Raw genomic sequence first — 22,564 nt, 5'->3', positions numbered from 1 at the left:
TGAAGTTGGCCATCTAGAACTGTGCCAACTCAAACATCTTCTCTTCCTGCTGTTGCCATGACACCAAACAGTCTCTTTGGGTTGAGAATGGGAAAAAGCGACACAACAACTCGCAAGGGAAAAATAAACTGTACACACAAGGTAGCTTCTTATTTTAGTTATTTTCTGTATCCAACGGAGTAAAAATAAGGCTCTTCACCAAAAACAACAACATAACAAAAAACCTTTAAGTACTTTTATACCGGAAACCATGAAGACAATGTGTGACGCAAACAATGCCATGGAAACGAGATGTTCCTCAACGAGAACATCATATCAAAACCATAATAGATGAGAGAAGACATACCTCTTGTATAAATACCACTCCAGAAGATTGCAGCAAATGGAAATGGCATTCGTGGATGCAACTGGATTGCAAAGATGGCTTTTAAGAAGAGGCAGTGAAAGGCCATTCTTGTATGGCTCTTCTTAACAGCACCTTGGAAACCACGTTCACCGAATCTTAACTCAATCATCAGGCTATTACATCCCCTGTAATTTCCTCCTCCAATTAAGAATACAAATAAGAGTTGGCCTTCACCTCCCTTCAGATCTTCAAATAACACATGCACTCTGTGTCTCTTCAGCCCAAGTGCCATTTTTAAATAGTTCCCTTAACTCCCGGTTCGTATTTAAGAGACTTGAACCAAGATGCAACCATTACATTGTTCACGAGAACAATCAAAACTCACTGCTCTGCGTGGTTCTTTCCTTTTTTTTTGCCGTTGACATGCTAAGCTTCGCATCAAACTGCTGCAAAATTATGCACAATTAATCCTGAAAATTTCATGCGAGTCATTTAGCTAATGTCTAATAATTGCCACATTACACTGAGTCAGACTTTGCAGACGGAACAGTTTCAAAGCAAGAAAATGTAAGAGATTGTTATATGTATGTTATATGTCAATGTTATACTGAGGTCACAGTATAAATACTAACGTATACATTTTTCCCGGAGCATCTGCCTCCATAAATTTATTTCTCCTGCAGTGGGGCCGGAGAAAAAGATGAATTATTCGGAGATACTTTATGGAGCGTGTTACTGCATTCTCTCTATGCAGAATTGATCTATACCACTCAGGCAGCATTTAAAGCGACTTGTATTCTGCTAAATTTGATGCTAAACTTTCAATTTGAAGGCTGATTTAAAGCCACTGTAAGGAAACGCTCACAGTGAACAATTACTCTTCATGACACCACTCCAGTACACATCTATTGTGTTTCAAACACACATGCTATATTCTGGGGCCTTTGAGGTTTTTATCATCCCTGTTGAAAGAGTAATCTGAAGCTCATAAGGATGAATGCAGACAAAATTATAAGCTACTTGTGTTAGGTCGTATACCTGAACCTGAGCCAGCGTTTCGCCGGCTTAATTCAACAGTTCGCTGCTCTCACAAACACATCGAACATGCATGGAGAAGTTAAAAGTTTTTTTTCCCCACTTAATTTGTGCCCTGGGTTTTAATCAAAGATCAACTAACACTGAAAAGACACGATGGTCCACTGAATAATTCACTACATTATGTAGAGCTGAAGTAAGAAAACTACTTCTACGCGGCAAACAGAAAGCTATGGCAATGGTGCGTCAGGCACAAACAACATGGCTATTTAGCTTTAAGAATAAATACCAGAATACAATTTTTTTTGGAGATGTTAGGTTAAATAGTTTAAAACTGTGTGTGCAAATATCCTGTAAATAAATAAATAATAGTTGTAATAATAATAATAATAATAATAATAATAATAATAATAATAATATAAAAATATGGTAATAAATAAATCAAGTTGTTTGTACGACTGGAAAGCAAAGCAAATGCTGAACATAGATTTTGGATTCATTAATGCATACGAAGTTAAACGTACCAGTTATGCACCATGAGCTTCTGGACGGCCAGCAGGGCATTATAGCGGACGAGCTGGTCTTCATGATGCATGTGGTTCATCACTAGTTGTTTACCACCCAGCTGTTCGATCACCCTAAAGGACAGAGAAGCAGAGAGAAGCAGTTCCTGATTATTATGTTCTACAAGATGGGTAATAACACAGGGCCTCTTTGCCTTTCAATTTAACTCTGGGAATAACAGAGAACAACAGCTGCATTATTTCTAGCAATAGGAATGATGAAACGTTTCAAATGAAACGGCATGCAAGACCAACAAACTCACACAACTCAAAAAACAAAGTATTTATCTTAAAACAAAAAAAAACTTAAAGATATATATATATCACACACACACACACACACACACACACACACACACACACACACACACACACACACACATACACACACACACACACACACACACACACACACACACACACACACAAACACACACAAACACACACTAGTACTGGTCTTGTAGTTTGGAAACATTACTATTTTTAATTTTTGAAAAGAAGTCTCTTATGCTCATCAAGGCTACATTTATTTGATCAAAAATCAAAAAAAAAAAAATCAATGTTGGAAACAGTTGTCCAGCTTAATATTTTCTTAGAACCTGTGATACTTTTTTCAGAATTCATTGATGAATAAAAAGTTAAAAAGAACAGCATTTATTTAAAATAGAAATTCTAACAATACAAATATTTACTATCACTTTTTATCAATTTAACACATCCTTGCTGAATAAAAGTATTAATTTCTTTCAAAAAAAAAGAAAAGAAAGAAAACTGACCCCAAACTTTTGAACGGTAGTGTATGTTGTTACAAAAGATTACTATTTAAAATAAATGTTTCTGACATTGATGATAAATCAACAAAATGGAATGATTTCTGAAGGATCATGTGACACTGAAGACTGGAGTAATGATGCTGAAAATTCAGCTTTGCATCACAAAATAAACTGTTTTTTCAAGTATATTAAAATAGAATTTTAAATTATAATAATATTTCACAATATGACTATTTTTTATCAAATAAATGCAGGCTTGCATGCAACTGCTCAGTCATAGTAACCTATTCCATAAAGCTCCCACTTCACAGTTTTTGTGCTGATATTAATGCCAGTGGAAGTTTGAAACTCTTCAGCTATGGAATGAGCAAATTAAATTGGCGACTTTTACGCACCATGCACCGAAGCACTCTTTCTATTCTACGGCATCGATGTCGAAGAGTTTAACTAGTTTATTTAACTAGTGAAGTGGATTTACTTATTGTAGTGTTAACGAACGTTATCATGAGCACTGTAATGTTTAAAGCATATGTCATAACAAATGTCACTAGACCGGGAAGATTTTAAAACGAGTGGTTCGTTCATAAATCCGTAAGATCTTACCTTCATGTTGTGGAAATACACAATAACACAACGAGCGCAGAGCTGAAAAGGGGCGGGGTTACATAAGATCTATATTTTCATATCACATTTAGCCACAGTTAAAACAAAATCACTGCCTGGAAAACAAAAGATGGAAAGGTAACCTGGCACTTATCGCGAATGAGTGCAATTCTTCTGGCCTGCAGAAGCTAATTTGTTCTAGAGTGGTGTAATTACAGGTTTAGAACCATGGCTAATTCAGACCAACGAGTCCCTATAGATTCACTGTGGTATCTCTGAACGGTGGGGGCGTTCTAAAGAGGAAAGTGAGAGTGTGTGTTCTGAGTGGCCGACCTCAGGGGGAGGAGAGTCTGGATTAGAGAAGGTATTAGCCACTCACAGCAGAGTTGGAAACAAGTAGCGGATCACTCTACTTTTAGAGGGAAACTGTATGCAATCTTCTTACCGCAAGTCTAAAATTGATTGGTGGATCATGAATGCTACGTGCCGACAATATAGCAAAGCTTGGGCAACATCTTGCAATAGGTTTGCCTGGAAGAGTTAGTATGCTGCTCTCTTTGAAGTGATGCAAATTTAAATTGACACTGATATCATCGCAAGCAAACGGGAGGAACAGGCAGTAATAACTCTTACTTTGGCGATTCTGAGCCCTACAATCATAAAAAGCTACAGAATATTTGGGTATTGAGAAATAGTAAAAAAATGGTAATTAACAGATGAAGGCTGAAGGATACATGCTCACCTCTTGCCACGAGGGTAATGTCTCACATATTCCCCCACATCGTGAGCTGCAACAGCAATAACCTGAGGGTCATCAGACACTTCCAACAACCTGGTCAGTATCCTGGCAGGAGGCACAAACACACAATCATTTCAGGTCGCCAAAAGCAATCAGTAACACCTCCAGGGCAATACTAAACCCATGCTGAGCAAATATATCCCAGGGTACTGTACAGCTGGAGATGTGGTGTCTATCTCAGTCCAGGAAAATATTAGGTTCTGTTAGTTCAGTAAGATACTAAAATGGGGAAACATGTAACACTGCAAAAAAAGTGTTACTTTTACTCTTCTTTTCCAATAAAAAGATTTAAACATCAACAAGATACATTTAATAGTGAAGAATAAAATTGTCTGTCCTCAGAAAAAATACAGTGGGCCCAAAAAGCATTTTGACACTTTTGGACTAAGTCGCACTTACACTACAGCTCATAGGTTTTGTGTTTTCTATTTTAAAATGTAATTTATTCCTGCAATTGCAAAGCTGAAATTTTAGCATCATTACTCCAGTCTTCAGAGTCACATGATCCTTCAGAAATCACTCCAATATCCTGATTTGCTGTTCAAGAAACATTATCAATGCGGTGTAAGAGTTTATAGTGTAAACTGTGATAGATGTTTTTTCAGGATTCTTTGGTGAACGTTTTTAGAAAAACAGCATTAATTTTAAGTAAAAATCTTTTCTAACATAATAAATGTTATACTGTTTTGATCAATAATGTAATAATATATACACATTTCATTGCATTACAAAACATAACATCAAACCAAATTCTCAAACCAACTAACCTCACTAAGCCAAAATTTGTATTTTTTGCATTAGATTTTATTAAATTAAATTTCACTTGGTTTATATATAGTGTATATGCAAATCAATTATATTTATACTTTTTTAAGCAACCAAATACTTTTTGTAGCCATTGCATCTTGAATGTATCTCAAAGTTTTATTGGGGTAAATTACAAAATTTACAGTATATTTTCGAAAACACGTCTCCATAAACAAATTTATGCTTCTTAAGTAAATGTTTCGTTTAATGTTTGTTGAGATATTTTGATTTATTTTGCAGCAAGCAAGAGGTTCAAGCTTAATTTCAATCTATTTCTGCTCACAAACAATAGATCAAGCATGAGACAGGTCTCCACTGCATGAAAGCATGAAATTATAACAGTCATGCAGAATGGAGAGAGGTTTCAAGCACTACAAATCATCTGCACACTGAGCAAGGGATGGAGGGGAAAAAAGAGACCAACTGAAGTAAAACACAAATTGCTGAAGGCTGAAATGGAGCCTTTGTGCTGATTGCGGAGAGGGTGGTGATGAGAGGAATGAGATGAGTAGATTAGGATTTAAAAGGAGCTGTCAAAAGGGTCAAGCTGACGCATGATTAAACTACTGAGAGACGATGAAAATGAGTTTCAACTGCTGATTCTCGGCTCTGGTTTCAACTAGTGTAACCTTCCCCAAAGAGAGGAGAGGAACACGCACACACCTGTGATTCAGACTGTAAAAACAGCTTGTGTAAAAACAGCACTGTATGTTCGAAACAGTCATTTAACCATTTGCTCGATACTGCAAAAATCATTTCAGTCCCTCTCCGAACACTTGATCCCTGCTAACATCTTTTATTATAAAAGCTGAGAGAAATGAAAGCACTCACTATGACTATTCACATGTGAGTGTAGTATTACTTTACACAGCATGTATGTTTTAAAGCAGCCACATTCATATTACAATATTCTTAATTATTGTTTTTTTGTTGTATTTTTGGCCTTTGCCACTGATTTAGGAGAGAGACCACTATAAATAATCAGGGGAACAGAGAGATGAATAGAGAAATCATAATGGGGCCACTGTATCTTGAATTATGTTCCCTTTCGTTGTCACTCCGAGTTACGTCGGATGACGACGAATGGGGTTTCGCTTAGAACACCTATCGACTTCGAGTATTACAAAACGAGCCAATGGCAAAGAAATGCCATGGGTCTGCGGAATTTGCATGACGTAACTCCGCCCCACCTCGTGGGTATAAAAGGAGGACGCCGGCAACAGGCAGATATGTTTTCGCTTCGGAGCCAAGAGTATTTCTTCACTCCACAGTCATCTCTGACTTCGCTCTACGAGACGAGCTTCTCTCTCCGGTGTTGGTGTGATGGCGATCTGCAGCGAGCTCACAGTGCCTGCTGATCTGTGCAGTAATCTGCCAGTGTGCGTGTGTCTCCCTGTGCGCTTCAACATCGCGGAGTTTTTTCTCTCCTCTCATAAAAGAGCTCGCACGCGGCACGTCTTTTTAAAAGCTGGTTGCAGCGAACTGGTATCGGACTCTGAATGGCACGAGCACTGTCTAGTGTGTTTGATCATGCTTGAACAGCGCTCGTGGGTGACTCATGTTCTCGCAAGGGAACGTGATCATCGCGTCATATATAGGTCGAGACTCGGTGAACTCGCAAGAGTGAGAGTCCCCTCATCCACCCCCCGATCTTCGGCTGGTGGCCAGGGTGACCTGAGGGTTACGGTCTGGAACAAGGCGCCGACTATGTGTCCGTGACCCCAGCCCCCCTCTTCAATGACGGTGCCCGCTAGTGAACTGCTGTTTCCCGCGAGTCTACCCTCTGGTGGCCCGCGTGTTTCAGTTGAAGCTACAGAGGAAGATGCCATGTCTGTTGCAGCATCACTAGGTGGGCTTGAGTCTTCTGGAAGTGAGGGCTCGTCACAGCTGCCACCTTCCGGTGTGCATACGGCTGTGCCTGAGTCTGATCCGGAGATGACGGCCATGCTTTCCTGGGACGATTGGTTTTGGGTAAGGCCGCCGACCCTCGTCCGCGGCAAACCCCAATACCTCTCTTCCCGGACGTGCATGATGAGATCTCGAAGTCCTAGAAGACCCCATTGTCTTCTCAGGACCGCTCGCTGATCTCATCCGCCTTTCCTTCCCTCGATGGGGCCGCTGCCCTTGGGTACACTGGGGTTCCCCCGGCTGAACGCTCTGTTGCGATGCTATGTGTCCTCAGAGTGCTTCTTCTCGGCGCAATCCTAAGCACCCGCCCGTGGCCTGTAGTTTTTCGTCTACGCTTGTGGCGAGATCCTATAGTGCCACGGGACTGGCAGCCGCCTCACTGCATGCCATGGTCATTCTGCTGGTCCTCCTGACCCAGATGCTCATGGACCTGCACGAGGGCGGGACTGACCCAGGGCTCTTCACTGAGCTGCGCGCCGTCACTGACCTTGCTCTCCGAGCGACGAAAGTGGCCGTACGCTCCCTGGGTCAGGTGATGCTCACCATTCTGTGGCTGAACCTGTCTGATGTGCTGGATGTCGCGCGGACCCGTCTGTCCGACATTCCCATATCCCAGGTCAGCCTTTTCCGGCGGTGCGGTTGAGGGCTTGACCAACAGCTCTCAGCCGCTCATGAGCAGACTGACGTTGATTCTGTCCCGACGGCCCCGCCGTCCGCTCAGGTCCCTCGGTCTGCCCACCGCCGTGGGCGCCCCCCCCGCGGCTCCCACCCCGCCCGCTCAGCCGGGCCGGCTCTGGAGGCCGCGGTCGGACGCCTAAACAGTCCTCTCCAGCCCCGCCCCCCGCTACACGCCGGGTTAAGCGGCGCTCTTGGGATGGGCTCCTCAGAGATGGGACTGCTGGTAGCAGGACCACTCCTTTCCCCGGGTGAGGGCCGGGGAAGAATCCTTATTCTCCAAAGAACTGACTCTCCCGTCTCTGAGCACAGAGAGTTCGGATGTCAGAGAGCGCCGCCCACATGCCGTGCTCTCCTCGTCCCCCTCTGTCCCGGAGGTGGTTGACACGGCGTGCCGTCCACGACCGCTTCGCCCCTGTCCCCCTCTGTCGCCAGACCCTTGACAGAGCAGGCCCCCGTGGAACGCTGGTCCTTCCCTGGCCTCCTCTGTCAGGGTGCGGTTTTGACCTTGCCCCCACTCCGGGCCGCTATGCCGTCCATGTCTGGGCCGGTCATTCTGCTTCGCTGCACCACCGGGGGACGTCTGTGGTTCTCGACGCCGCTGGCACAGTTGGGAGCCTGCCTAGAGCTTCCCTATCTGTTCCGCTGGGTCGCGCGAACCATCGGCTCGGCTATGCGATTCAGTTCACACGGTCTCCTCCCCACTTCAGGGGAGTCCGCTCCACTTTGGTCGATGGCTAAGCCCTATCATGAGAGCGGAGGTTGCTACCCTACTGGCGAAGGGTGCGATTGAGACTGTCCCTCCAGCCGAAAGGAGGTCCGGGTCTACAGCCCCTACCTCATTGTCCCGGAGAAGTCTGGTGGGTTACGGCCAATCCTGGTCCGAACCGCTCCCTTCACAGGCTGCCGTTCAAGATGCTCCTGGCCAAACGCATTTCTGGATGTGTGCGGCCACAGGATTGGTTTGCAGCGATCGACCTGAAGGACGCCTACTTTTATGTCTCCGTTCTCCCTCGACTCAGAACATACCTACGGTTTGCTGTCAGGGCGCGCGCATATCAGTACGCTGTTTTCCCATTCGGGCTAGCCCTGTCTCTTCGCGCCTTCACAAGGTTGTTGAGGCTGCCTTTGTTCCTCCATGGGAACACGGGGTTCGCATCCTGAACTATCTCGGTGACTGGCTGTCTTAAGCTCACTCCTGAGACCAGGTTTGTGAATACAGGGACCCAGTGCTCCGGCACCTAGCTCGTCTGGGCCTTTGGGTCAACCGGGGAAGGAGTAAACTTTGCCCCGTGCAGAGGAGCTCTTTTCTCGGTATGGACTTGGTCGCCTTCTCCACTCAGCCATTGCTGACTTGCCTGAGACTATCAAGAGCAAGAGTGCGGTTCCACTGAAGTTTCTTCAGAGGCTCCTGGGGCATATGGCATCTGCAGTCGCGGTTCGCCGCTCAGATTGCTTCATATGAGACCGCTTCAGCTTTGGCTCCGCGACCGAGTCCCGAGGTGGGCATGGCAACACGGCACCCTCCGAGTACCAGTTACTCCGACCTGCCGTCAGACCTTCTCCCCGTGGTCGAACCTCAGTTTTCTACGGGCCGGAGTGCCCCTGGAACGAGCTTCGCGGCATGTTATTGTAACGACAGATGCCTCCTCCACGGGCTGGGGTGCCATGTGCAATGGACGTGCTGCCGCGGGCTCCTGGACAGGACCCCGACGCCTCTGGCACGTCAATTGCCTCGAGTTGCTGGCCGTACGTCTTGCTTTGCGCCGCTTCCGGGCCGTGCTCAAGAACCAACACGTACTAGTCCGTTCAGACAATACCGCCACTGTAGCGTACATCAACCATCAAGGTGGTCTACGCTCCCGCCGTATGTCGCAACTCGCCCGCCACCAGTTCGGGGACGCACAGTTAGATCTGTTTGCCTCTCACGACTTGACCCATTGCGACCTGTATTATTCCCTGACCGAGGGCACGCTCGGCACGGATGCACTGGCGCACAGCTGGCCGCGGGGCCGCAAATATGCGTTTCCCCCAGTGAGCCTTCTTGCCCAGACCCTGTGCAAGGTCAGGGAGGACGAGGAGCAGGTCATTCTGGTCGCGCCATACTGGCCCGCCCGGACCTGGTTCTCCGAACTAGTACTCCTCGCGACAGCACCTCCTTGGCCGATTCCCCTGAGGAAGGACCTCCTTTCTCAGGGACGGGGCACCCTATGGCACCCTCGTCCCGATCTCTGGAACCTCCACGTGTGGCTCCTGGACGGGACGAGGCAGGTCGGAGTACCCTACCACCAGCGGTGGCGGCTACCATCACTTCCGCTAGAGCGTCGTCCACGAGACACGTCTATGCGTTGAAGTGGAACCTCTTCGTCAACTGGTGCTCTTCTCACCGAGAAGACCCCCGGAGATGTTCGATTAGTGTCGTGCTTTCCTTCCTTCAAGATAGGCTGGAGCGAGGGCTGTCTCCCTCCACCCTGAAAGTCTATGTTGCCGCTATTGCCGCACACCATGACCCGGTCGAAGGTAAGTCTGTTGGAAGGCACGACCTGATCATCAGGTTCCTGAGAGGAGCGAGGAGACTGAATCCTCCTCGCCCTCCTCTCGTTCCCTCTTGGGACCTCTCAGTGGTCCTAACTGCCCTGCGGAGTGCTCCCTTTGAGCCGTTGCAATCAGTGGAGCTTAAGTTCCTGTCTATGAAGACAGCGCTCCTGGTTGCATTGGCCTCCATCAAGAGGGTGGGGGACCTGCACGCATTCTCCGTTGACGAAGCGTGCCTGGAATTTGGGCCGGCTTACTCTCACGTGATCCTGAGACCCCGGCCTGGATATGTGCCCAAGGTTCCTACCACTCCCTTCCGGGACCAGGTGGTGAACCTGCAAGCGCTGCCCCCGGAGGAGGCAGACCCAGCCTTGGCACTGCTCTGTCCAGTACGCGCCCTCCGCGCCTATGTAGACAGGACGCAGTGTTTCAGGACCTCAGTCCAGCTCTTTGTCTGTTATGGTGGGAAGCTGAAGGGAAAGGCTCTCTCCAAGCAAAGGTTGTCTCACTGGATAGTGGACGCCATTGCTTTGGCATACCAGCAGCAAGGTTGACCATGCCCCCTTGGTGTGACTGCCCACTCCACCCGGAGTGTGGCATCCTCTTGGGCTCTAGCGCATGGCGCCTCGCTAACAGACATCTGCAGAGCTGCAGGCTGGGCGACACCTAACACATTCGCCAGATTCTACAATCTCCGAGTGGAGCCAGTGTCCTCTCATGTACTCGCTTCAACCGGCTAGTACTGGACCCGCTCAGGTGTCTTTGCTTGCTCGCCATTCCACTCCACGGACTGGATACGTGCGATATTCTCCTCAGGTGAGCTTCCCCGAAAGCCCTGAGTTCCTCCAGCACTCCTGACGTTGGCGCCAGTGTCTATTGCCTGTGCGTCGGCTAGGTGCCTCCCGTGTGCATGGTCCCTCCCCTGAGCGACCCCCACATGTGTATTTCCACTGTAAGCCTCTTGAGCATGTGTCTTTCCCTTGGCAAGCCACCTTGCCACCCCTGGGTTGAAATATTCCACCTGCGGCTGGACACCCCAGTGTTCTCCATGTCTCCTTCGGGTCACATGTATATTCTCTAAGTCCCCCCCTCTGGGTTGGCAGTAATTGCATATTTCCCCTGAACTTGGGATATGCTCCCCAGTGTACCTTGGTATTCCTGTGCTAAATAGGAGTCCTTCGTCCATGCCAGTCTCACGACAGGGATCTCAGATTTACGCAGGGCACTGGAAGACAGCTGAGAAGGTGGCGTGATTAGACTGGTAACCCCATTCGTCGTCATCCGACGTAACTCGGAGTGACAACGAAAGGGAACGGAGACGTTACGTCTGCCTGCCACTTTCCGCTGTACCGCGGGGATCGCCTGAGCTCAGTCTTGGCTCCTCAGCGAAGAAACATATCTGCCTGTTGCCGGCGTCCTCCTTTTATACCCACGAGGTGGGGCGGAGTTACGTCATGCAAATTCCGCAGACCCATGGCATTTCTTTGCCATTGGCTCGTTTTGTAATACTCGAAGTCGATAGGTGTTCTAAGCGAAACCCCATTCGTCGTCATCTGACGTAACGTCTCCGTTCCCTACTCAGGGAACGAGGGTTACATACGTAACCGAGACGTTTTCTTTGGGTTTGTTAATCAAATGGATTTTTTTTTTCTTAAACCATAAATCAACAATTTTGTGAAATTTATGCTTTGTAAGTCAATATATAGTTTTGAAAACAAGTCTTATTATTAGACAATTTTGTTCTTCTCAAGTAAATGTGTTGTTTGAAGGATGCCAAGTTGTTTTACATGATGACAAGACAAAACTATATTGTAACCTGCAACTTGCACCACAGCCAGTAATAACACTTAAAAGAATGTTAAAAACAAAGAAACTTAATTAGAAAAACAAATATTATAAAACAAATCACTAACTATAAATTATGATTGGTTACTTGTTCACAATCTTTGCACAGCCGTTAATTTTATGTAGGCTGTTAGGAAAAAGCCACACAAAAATGAAGTAAAAAATATTTTTGGCTTTGATATTTTTGAAAAAAATCTCAGCCTTAAAATTGTCATTTTATTAAAAAATTCAAGCAATAAATGTGGTTCTGACAGTCTATGATGTGTTGTAGAATGGTGAGCGAGTGAACGGATAATCTCTTTCTCTTTCTTACTAATAGCACATTTGTGACCCTGGACCACAAAACCAGTCACAAGTTGCACGGGTATAACAATATTGTATGGGTCAAAAATATTTTTAAAAATTATTTTATGCCAAAAATCAATAGGATATTTAGTAAAGATCCTGTTCCATGAAGATATTTTGTAAATTTCCTACCGTAAATATATACAAAAAAAATGTTGTGAGTGAACGCAGCAATATCCCAAACATAAATTGACAACTTTAAAGGCGATTTTCTCAATGTTTAGATTTTTTGCACCCTTAGATTCCAGATATTCAAATAGTTGTATCTCAGCCAAAACATTTCCTATGCTAACAAAAATATCTACCCTTGTGACTGGTTTTGTGGTCCAGGGTCATATTTGAGAATAATGCTACATTTTGAATGTGAAGAGCATCAATATATACTGATGCATGTCATGCAACAACCCACTGGCCAACCCTAGTCCAAAACAGCAGGTGCTTCTTACTTCAGCAGCTCGTAGTTCTTCTCGTTCAAGCGAACAGCGTTTTCCCTCCAGAACTTCTCCGACTTGTGCACTGGACTCCACTCCAGACGTCCAGACTTCAGCTCAGAGCTGTACTCATCAAACGAACTACAGGAGGAAAAATGGAAAGCACTATTAACATGTGAGGAAAAAGAAACATGTTTAAAACGTACTGAGAGAGTATGAGGGCTTTACCTGAGATCCTGAACGCTCTCTCCCAATTTTTCCAGGAGGAACTTGATGTCTTCAGTGATGTCCTCATCATCATATTTCTGCTGGTCCAGGTTCTCCAGCTGTTTGAGCACTTTGCACTGGATCATGGCAAGAGCGTATTCCTGACGGGTCTCTCTCTCAGCTGACTTCTCCAACAGATTCTACAGAAACGAACAACCATCAATCATGTTAATGCCGTTATTGTAGAATATAATTAAGTGGATAAGTACTAAGAACACTGAAAATAATCTAACCACCATTTATTCAGATCTCTAGTACAAAATTTAAATACAAATTCACCTTGTTATGAGCACAATTATTCAAAAATAGATATTTGTGACTACTTAAATTATAGCAAGCATTTTATCAGATTTCATTTCAATGTGGATACTGTTACCATGGTCTGTAGTAATAAAGACAACATGTTAAAAATCAAAACAAAAGATGAACGAAGAATTTCAGACAAGCATTGGTTGAATGGTTCTTAAAGAAAAAGACCAAAGATCTGTCCTTGGCTTCTTCAGTCAAACGATTTAGTAAATTCAAGACTATTTCCCAGAAGGAGAAATACTGCACAGCATTGGAATAATTTATAATTTGAATTACAATTATAATTAGAAACTGTTGTTAAGTGAGAGAGGTTTTACATTTTGAATATGCACATTTTTCCTTTTTCTTGAAAGTTTATTCTACTTTTAAAATGGTAGAAAAGCTTAGTGCATCTACAATGCGCAGTGATGATTTACCGGCACCCGTTTGACTCAGCCCCTTTGAACAACCAAAAAAAGAACTTCAGCATTGAGCAATGTGACTTGAAGAGGAAATTAACTTGTCAAATTACAATAAGAGTGCTTTTATTTCTCAGAATTCATTACACTCTTAATGGATATGGTTCATTTAGCAGTGAATGCTAACATAAGCATTGACTTCCTTTTTAAAACCCTTTGCTCCTAGCTGTACTAAAATTAGGTGTTGCTCTTTGAAAACTCACCAAAAAGCTTTGAAAACATGCCCTTTCTGGCATTACTAACATTCTTCTTTAGTTGTTATTTTAAATGCTACCGGTAGTCATCAAGTTAAATTGCTTAGATTAAATTGGGTGAAATATCAAATCAACTCACGCTGCCACTCTAAGAAAATATCATCAGTTAATGGACAAAAGGATGCGTAAGAAAAGAAAAAGAAAAAAAACAGGAAATCAATAAATGATTAATTTTTCTTTCATGTCTGCTGGCTTAATAAAGTTGGGCTGTAGATTTTACAATAGAATCAAGGTGGTTCATAAGTTTCTTTCCTCTCAAGCAGCCAAGACAAGCTCTCAAACTAGTTAAGTATTGATTACTGATGAAACAGAACCATATGTCATTTTGAATGGACCTGAATCACTGTTACTGAGACCATTCAATTAGAAGCTAGTGGAGTAAAAACCAAGTAATTATTAGGCATCTCACTGCTTTCCAGCAGTGTTTAATCAGAATTGTGACATTATAATACAATAAAGCCAAAATTGAACAATTCGAGTCAGTGAACGCTCGGCTGTCCAGCATGAAGGATGTCATGCTGTTACATGTATGAGAGACAACAAAGATTTAAAAGAGAAGTAAGCAAGCTTGCAAAGAAAGAGTTCATATTAGGAAGCAGTGGCAGAATCTTAATAGAGCGATAGCTGCAGCATTGAATTACAACAGTGATGCATATTAAAGACGTGATGAGCAGCGCTGGCGTTTTAATTTGCAGCAGCCGAACGTTTTGTTTCAATGCAGACTGCTGTAAGGCACAGTTTGACAGGTCCTGATTTTGTCCTGATTTGTCTTGCTGGAAACGTATGTAGGGCTGAGCAAATATGGGCAGAAGTCTTTAATGCCATAGTACTTTAAAAGGTATACAAAAGTATTTTAAAGGTATACATGTGAATTAAATGTGGCACAATGGCCTTCAACATTACAGTGTGTTAATGCCTATCTAGCGCAAGGGATTTCATCAATATGCTGACTGAGGACTTTTGGGACACTCTAGGCAGAGGATGGTCATTTCCACCTCAATGACACGTCGGTACCATTTGCTTCACAGGACATATGCTTTTAAGAACTACATACTGTTTATTTACTAGTGTGTTCTAATATGTAATTTTGTCATGTTTGGTCTCATCTGACCGCTTATACACTGAAATGAATGGTGGTGAACTTAATAGACATATTAAAGTATCCTAATGTACAATCTAGGTTCTATTGGTTAAACATGCATTGAGGAGAATATGTTAATGTTCTTCACCCCCTCTTGATCACCACCCATTTGCCTCATCTTTTGGTTTCCTGTTGGTCGGTTTCTGTGTTGGTATTCCACCCATGTTTAACAATGCTTTGCTCAGGGTATAAGAAGGAAAGGTAACTGTTGATCTTGGAGAAAGGCTTTAACCCCGCGACTCCCGCACACCGGTGCGTAACGTCATACTCAGAGAAAGGCTTTTATGGCCTCGTTTGCACAACCGTACATTATTTGTTGCAACTAAGTTTTCTATACAGTATGTTGTTCCATTCTACTGTCTGTACATTTAAACATGTAACTTAATAAATAACTTTGCCTGCTTTAAAGGCTTTGAGAATCATTCCTTTTATCACTGATGATGTTGAAAGCTAAAGTGATTATAACTTTTGTTATCTAAACGTTCAGGTTAAATCCTACGTTTTTCCTATCAGTTCTAAGAAAGACCTTTAAAGAATAAGAGGTTAAAGAATAACAAAAACTTTAATGGAGTCAGATTAATTATATTGGAGTCAGATAAATATTTGAATTATACACGTCATTCTTCAACTGCCTTTTTTTTCCGATTATTGGTTCAAAATAGCAGCGTAAGCTTCTAGCCTTACACGTACATTGTTTATGCAGTTCAGACACATTTATCATCTTTGGCAAGGTTTCATACCTATTCTCATTTTGAGGGAAGAAAAATTATAATAAGATGAACAAAAAAAGGCTAATGTTCTGTTTGAGTTATGTATTCTAGTAAGTCATATCCTTTATCAGATCCTATTCCAAATGTTTTATGTAATGGCCTCAGAAGAGGTCAAAAGGGTATTTCAATATGGAATGTTTCAGAAAAGTGCAGACTAAGGATGCTCAGATCAAAGTCAATGTATATCTATACACATTACATGATCAAATAATCTAGACTTACCCAAAAAGTACACAGATGAACAAAACACAGTAGAACGAACAGCCATATGATTAGCTTATATCAGTACAAACTGATCATCAGATCAGTATAACCATTTAACAGTGATGATTTGTACTCAACTGTAAGGTATACATGTACATGTAGCTTTCTCTTGGTTGTTGTGACCAGTGAGCTCCCAGCCGTGAATAAAACTTTATTCCTGCAAAGAGCAACTTGGGAGTCGGCAGGGACTTTTACTTGAGAGGCGACCACAGCAAGGACAGTGGTAGTGTTGGAGGACTACAGACCCACACTCGGGGTGAGGATGTCATACTCAGAGTTAGTATTAATGATCCTGTGTTGGACCAGTGTACATCTAAGAAGGGAAGTGAGAGTGTATAGATGCTAATTACATCGATATACCGTAGTATTATATCGTGTTATTTTCGGGACAGGAATAATCCAAAAGATGCTGTAGTGTTGTATCGGTGCTGTTGTATTATATTATATTGGCAATTATGATGTTGTTTGAATTGTCCATTATTAAGAAGTCAGATTAGTAAGTTGTATTTGTATTGTATTTGTATTATGAGAATTTCCACAACATTTGGCAACATAATGAATTACAGTGAACAGGTCAGAAATCTGATTAGCCCAACACAGCAGCAGTTAACAAGATGATGGATTGTTAGCATTGTGCTGCCCTACACCTTCCTTTTTGACATTCAGCATACTTAAACACTGCTTTCCCATTCAATGGAAATAAGACATTGATGAATGAGAAGTAAGTGTGGCTTGCTTGCAAGAGAGGAAACAAACATGTTGAAAGAGACATTCAGATGGGTAATTGAAAAATGATAGAGTGACATAACAGAGCTAGATTCTATAGAATGTCAGATAGCTGGATAGAATGTTAGAATGTTCTGATAGAATGACAGAGAGATAGAGAGAAGGAGATACTGCCCTACAAAGGTAAAATACCTTAACTCGCTAGAGTATGGAACTGGAAAAATGACTTTTAAGATTTTTAGTTGTTAATTATAGGTTAAATTAATTAATTAGTTTATAAGTAGGATTATAAATTATAGGTAGGATACTGGAAATCTGGCAAATATATGTTTTAGTATTGACAATTATCTACATAAAAAAAATCTTGAGATCAAACGTGACTTTTGACCACTTGAAGTTACTGTACTCTGCCTTTATTTTGTAAAAAGTGAGGCAAATGGCAGTAACTTCCACATTTTCAATATTTGGTTACTGATCACCATTTACAAAATCATTAAAGTAACACCTGTATAAAATCTAGCACCATTTTTTTGGATGATTTACAATTGCTTTGTTATATGGAGCAGTTTGGTAGCCTATTAATTGGAGAGCTGACTAGCCTATTTTGGCTGCTAGCTAGCTAAATTAAGTAGATCAATCACAATCTAGTTTCTAATGCATCTTTTGTGTTACTTGATCTTGATGTCTGCGTTTCAAAGCCATCTCAACTATCATTTTCCTTCGAGAGCAATGGGCCATCCTTAAATACTATTAGTAAAAACAACCACTCAGCTATTTGCTTTGCCTACACTTTTATTCAAGTATCGTATGTGTAGAAGTGCTTCAGCACAGAAGTGCTTCAGTGACATATGTATGACAGCACACAGGCTACACCGTAATTTAAATGCAGCAAACTTTAATGGACAAAGGCAGAATACCGTTCCCCAGGCCGGCGCAGTAACTCCTGAACAATAGCTGAGTACTCTAACTCAATTTGAGGGTTCCAAAACAAAGCCAAAGAACAGTAATTCGTGTTACGGTGTTCTAACTTGGTTTCTCCTGTGCTTTTGTAATTTACTGTTAAGACAACCCATTATTTTCTTGAAAAAAACAACGGAATTGACTCAAGATACTTATCTACATGATAAAGGAGGACTTGAATGTCCCAAAAATATCAATAACTAATTTTCGACCAAACATTAAGTTACTGCCTTTTGCCTTTGTAGGGCAGGATAGATATAGAAATAGAGATAGAGAGATATAAAGGAAATATACTTTATATACAGATTATAAACAGACTAAAGAGAAGAAAATGACTACATTATGCTCATTTATATTGTATTCATCCGTTATATTTGTGTTCTCTTGGAGAACTGACTCAGACCAAGTGATTTACCAAATCATTCCTATATAATCACATTTCTATACTGAGAACAGAGAGACAGAGCTGTGCAGTTAATTACACACCATCAATAAAGAATGTTGGCTATATAAGAATTGATGGAGAGAGTGAAAAATAGATAAGAGATATAGTGAGAAATAGAGAGATCAGTGGACAGATAGGTAGAAAAACAGACAAACAGATAAATTCTATGAAGGAAACATTTGTGATGTACCCACCATTCCTATTTAATCAAATCTCTATACTGAGACCAGAGAGACAGAGCTGTGCAGTTGATTACATAATTTTGATGAAGAATGTTGGCTGTAGAAGAATAAAGATGCTAAACTACAGGCCAATATCCTCAATCTTGAGTATTTAAAGTATTGCTTTAGACCTACATATAACAGTGGTGAAGAGTGTACTAATGTGAAACATAAATAATGGCAAATATGCAGAGGCAGATCCATTGATAGCTCCAAAATGGAAGCCATGTAATCATAGACAGGCACAGAGAGAGAATACCTGGTCAGGACAACTTAATAAGCTCTTGAGCAGGTGAGATGAATGAAGCGCTGCACTCTAATTCAATACTGTCAGCGACATGGACAATGAATTCATTACAGAACTCTAATACCAACAGAGCCCAGCTTTCAGGGTTAATTTGAACATTAAATGTAGCCTGTAACAAGAAACGCAATGTGCGGGAAAATGAAATGCAGAATAAGAGTAACAAGCAGCCTGTTTTTGAGCCTCTGCTGTGTATTAAACAAATATGCGCCGGCAGAGGAAAAGTAATAAGCCCGATGGAAGATAAAATGCCTTAGAACTACATTTGGTCTAGCACTATATCCTAATTCAAATAATGAACATGAGCAGGAAGGGCAACGTAGGGTGACAAGTTTTTTTCTGTTTCTAGTCTCTAAAAACCAATGACTGAATGGGTGATGACGCGAGAGTGTGGAAGAGATTAAAATGAGCGCTTTTGTCAATCTGCAACCTTAATAAGGTAATAATGGGGTTCTTAGTATATTCACCATGAAAGCTCTGGGTAAATTAAATCCTTTCAGAATAGAAGAGTGAGTGATCCGCTAATGGACTTTGAAGAGGAAACCTTCTGCTGAGCGATGCCCTGATCTGAAAAAAGTGAGAAAACAGACACACCCTTCCATCTGAAATGGATTCAGCACATGTACTGCTTTCATTAACAATTTGTCACAAAAAAAAAAGATAAATATTTTAACATTAGACTTAATGAGCTTTCATTAAGCATTTTTAGATACACATTTATATGGTGCCTTTACTCATTTTCATTCAGCAGATGCTTTGCATTCTATTTCCACAGCGACAGTGCTTAGTAAATGATTGGGGTTAAGTGTCTTTTTCTTAAGTGTCTTTAAAATAAAATGTTGTGGCTCTGAGAAATGTTTTATGTTTTGCGAGAGGTCTCGGTTCAAATCTTGCTCTAGTGGCCTTTTCCCCCTCCCCAAATAAACAGCATTGTACACTAACAGATATTTAGCAGGGTTGAAAAGTCTGAAATCACATTGAAAATCTGGAATTCATAATCAAATAAAGGATTTTGATCAATTTAGAAAGAAACATTACAACTTAATCAAAAATGTCTCTAATCAAATAAGCAAAATGTTTGAATAATAAAACAATACTAAGAAAACAAAAATAAACTGTTATTCTAATAATATCATTTATAAAAAAATGATTAAATTGTATAAATTAAATTTAGAATTATGCATAATAAATGCATTTTAGCTGGTGGCCTCAGATTTTTGGACAGTGGTATGTTTAGTTGCACATTATTTTGCAATTTCAATGTAATGGAGAGCAGACGAATGAGTAATGAGTAGGAGTGCCTGTCTGAGAGGATTCAGTGTGAAATGACCTATTAGTTTAATGCATCTGAGTCAGTCGCAGACTTTTTAGGGGGGCTAAAATAAAAGCCCCACTAAATAGGGTCTACAATCACATAATGCTATTTTTAAAAAGCCACAAGGCTGATTTTAAATGAATTCACAAAGTCAGGAAAGGAGACTGGGTTCCCAGCGAGTCCGGTCTAAAGCAGACGCTTTTCATGACACATACCCTGAAAGCAGCCAGGATTATTCGAGTGACCTTCTCTTTGACAGACTCTTGAAGGATGTCGGATAGCGCCGGTACCACGTTGTAGCGCCGCAGCTGTTCGCAGAGTTGAGGGCTGAATGCCAGGAGCCACACGCAGAAGATCATCTGATACTGCAGCTGGAAGCCACACTTATTGCTCAGCACTGCCGTGATGCTGAAAGATGCACAAACAGAAGAGTCGAAGTTAGTAAACAGTGGGGCATCTCACCCTAAATGGTCTGCTGAGAGGATGTTCTTCACAAAGTTAGTCCTGATGGTTTGATGGGGGTGGGAGAGGGGGGATGATGATGGATCACATTTTTGTGATGTATAATGAGACCATTACATGAAAGAAATTTTACTTGAGAGGCAAGAAAAAGAAAATTATCTTCAGAGAAGCCTCATTATCCTTTTTTTTACTCTATCTGTACACTAGCAAACAAAAGAACCTTCATGATCACAGGGCTAAAACCTGCTAGGACAATGAGAGATGCTTTCTTGTTCTTCATAAAAGCGGCACGAGTAGAGCACATAGTTAATTGTGTGCGTTAAGCATCAAGACAAATTTTAAAAAAGAAAGAAATTACAGGGTTTGCCCTTCTTTTGACCAATTAATTTACATAAATTTTCCAGGAACTTTCCAGTTGTTAGTTGATCAAAACTACTGGTTACTGATTTCACTCAAAAGGAGCAATTCCTAGCCAATTAAATATTTAAATTAATTTGTAATTAAATTATCAAATTTTAAATAAAAATTAAATAAAACATTAAATAAATACAATTAAATGCATACTACCGTTCAAAAGTTTGAGGCCAATACTTTTGCAATAAATTGATTAAAAGTGACAGTAAAGAAATTTATAAAGTTACAAAATATTTTTATTTTAAATAAATGCTGTTCTATTGAACTTTCTATTCATCAAAGAATCCTGAAAAATTTATATAAAAATATAGAACAGTTGTTTTCAACCTTTATAACAATTATAAATGTTAAAAATTAAATGCAGCAAATCAGCATATTAGAATGATTACAGAAGGATCATGTGACACGGAAGACTGGAGTAATGGCTGCGACACATTCAGCCTTGCTATAACAGGAATAAATTACATTTTAAAATATATTATAATATTAAACAGGTATTTTAAATTGTAAAAAATATTTCACAAATTACTGTTTTTACTGTATTTTTGATCGAAATCTTTCTGACTGCAAAATGGAAGTGTATTTTTTATAAAATAAAATAATAATTATTTAATAAAATACTGTTAGAAATATCATTAATTTCTATGGTTTCTCCAGGCCTAGAAATTACGATTATAAAATCCTCAAATACCTCTAGTTAACCATAACCAGATTTCCTTAACTATGGGAGCGTAATATCTCACATGTATTGTCTACTATGTGCAATATTATAAAAAACAAGACCAACATATTAGTGTAAAAAGTGAGTATTACCAGTTCACTCCATCAGCTTCCACCCAGGCGAATCTGTATTCATTCACTCTCAGCATCAGCTGCAGGCAACCAGCGACACACTGAACATACTGGGAGCTCTAGGGTCCGAAGGAAAAATACACATACACGACACACATAAATTAGCATGCACACACGATCAGAACACGAAGAACAGAACAGAACAATTCAGGGAAGCAGGGAAATGGATGCATGAAATAAGAAATAACTATTCAGGTACTAGCAAAGGAACACAGTGAAACTAGGCTGCTCAAGCAGCATTTACACAATTTTGCATTCACTTATGCACGTGCAATACGAATCTGACTTTTAAAAAACGCCTTTTGGGTAACATGCTGGATCAAAGAGACAATCCCACAATGCAGCAGAGAAAAAGCAGCAGCCTTGAAACCTGGACAGAGTGAGTGAATCATAGAAAGATGTTAGAGGAGATGTGGCTGAGAGGAGAGAAGAGACTCCGTCATTAACTGGGGGAGATGATGCTGTATATCAGCACCCAATGCATAAAAGCAGAGTGGTCCGGAGAATAGAAGAGACAGGGAGGCAGGTCATGTAGGAAAAGTGGAGACATCTAAAGTGCCATGAGAGGAAATTGAATTAAAATGTGTGCCCGCTTGCTTTGCGCCAGCAGATTTTGACTCGCGACACATGATGAAAAGAAAAAAAATATATATTTATTTTCTAATGAACTTTGTAAAAAGTACAAAAAGAAATGAAAGAGGAAGATCGCTATAGTGCAAAACAAAAGCCTTCTGGTC

At 41.4% G+C, this 22,564-nt stretch overlaps 1 protein-coding gene across 2 annotated transcripts in view; it reads right to left on the bottom strand.

The window, feature by feature from the left end:
• The window catches only part of atp6v1h (ATPase H+ transporting V1 subunit H), a 53,596-nt gene that overhangs the window by 10,117 nt on the left and 20,915 nt on the right, over window positions 1–22,564 (bottom strand). For both annotated transcript variants that reach the window (XM_077229732.1, XM_077229731.1), the window contains 6 exons: window positions 21,789–21,886; window positions 20,315–20,507; window positions 12,894–13,072; window positions 12,681–12,806; window positions 4,063–4,164; window positions 1,906–2,019 (listed from right to left, as the gene is read on the bottom strand). In XM_077229732.1, the coding sequence (XP_077085847.1) occupies window positions 1,906–2,019; window positions 4,063–4,164; window positions 12,681–12,806; window positions 12,894–13,072; window positions 20,315–20,507; window positions 21,789–21,886 (812 nt within the window). The remainder of the gene's footprint in view (window positions 1–1,905; window positions 2,020–4,062; window positions 4,165–12,680; window positions 12,807–12,893; window positions 13,073–20,314; window positions 20,508–21,788; window positions 21,887–22,564) is intronic.

This window comes from Siphateles boraxobius, unplaced genomic scaffold (assembly GCF_051911475.1).
Source record: "Siphateles boraxobius isolate OS27281-9 unplaced genomic scaffold, OSU_SipBor_1 1, whole genome shotgun sequence".
Lineage (NCBI taxonomy): Eukaryota > Metazoa > Chordata > Actinopteri > Cypriniformes > Leuciscidae > Siphateles > Siphateles boraxobius.
The sequence above is the reverse complement of the archived record's forward strand: the minus strand, read 5'-3'. Positions and strand labels throughout refer to the sequence as shown.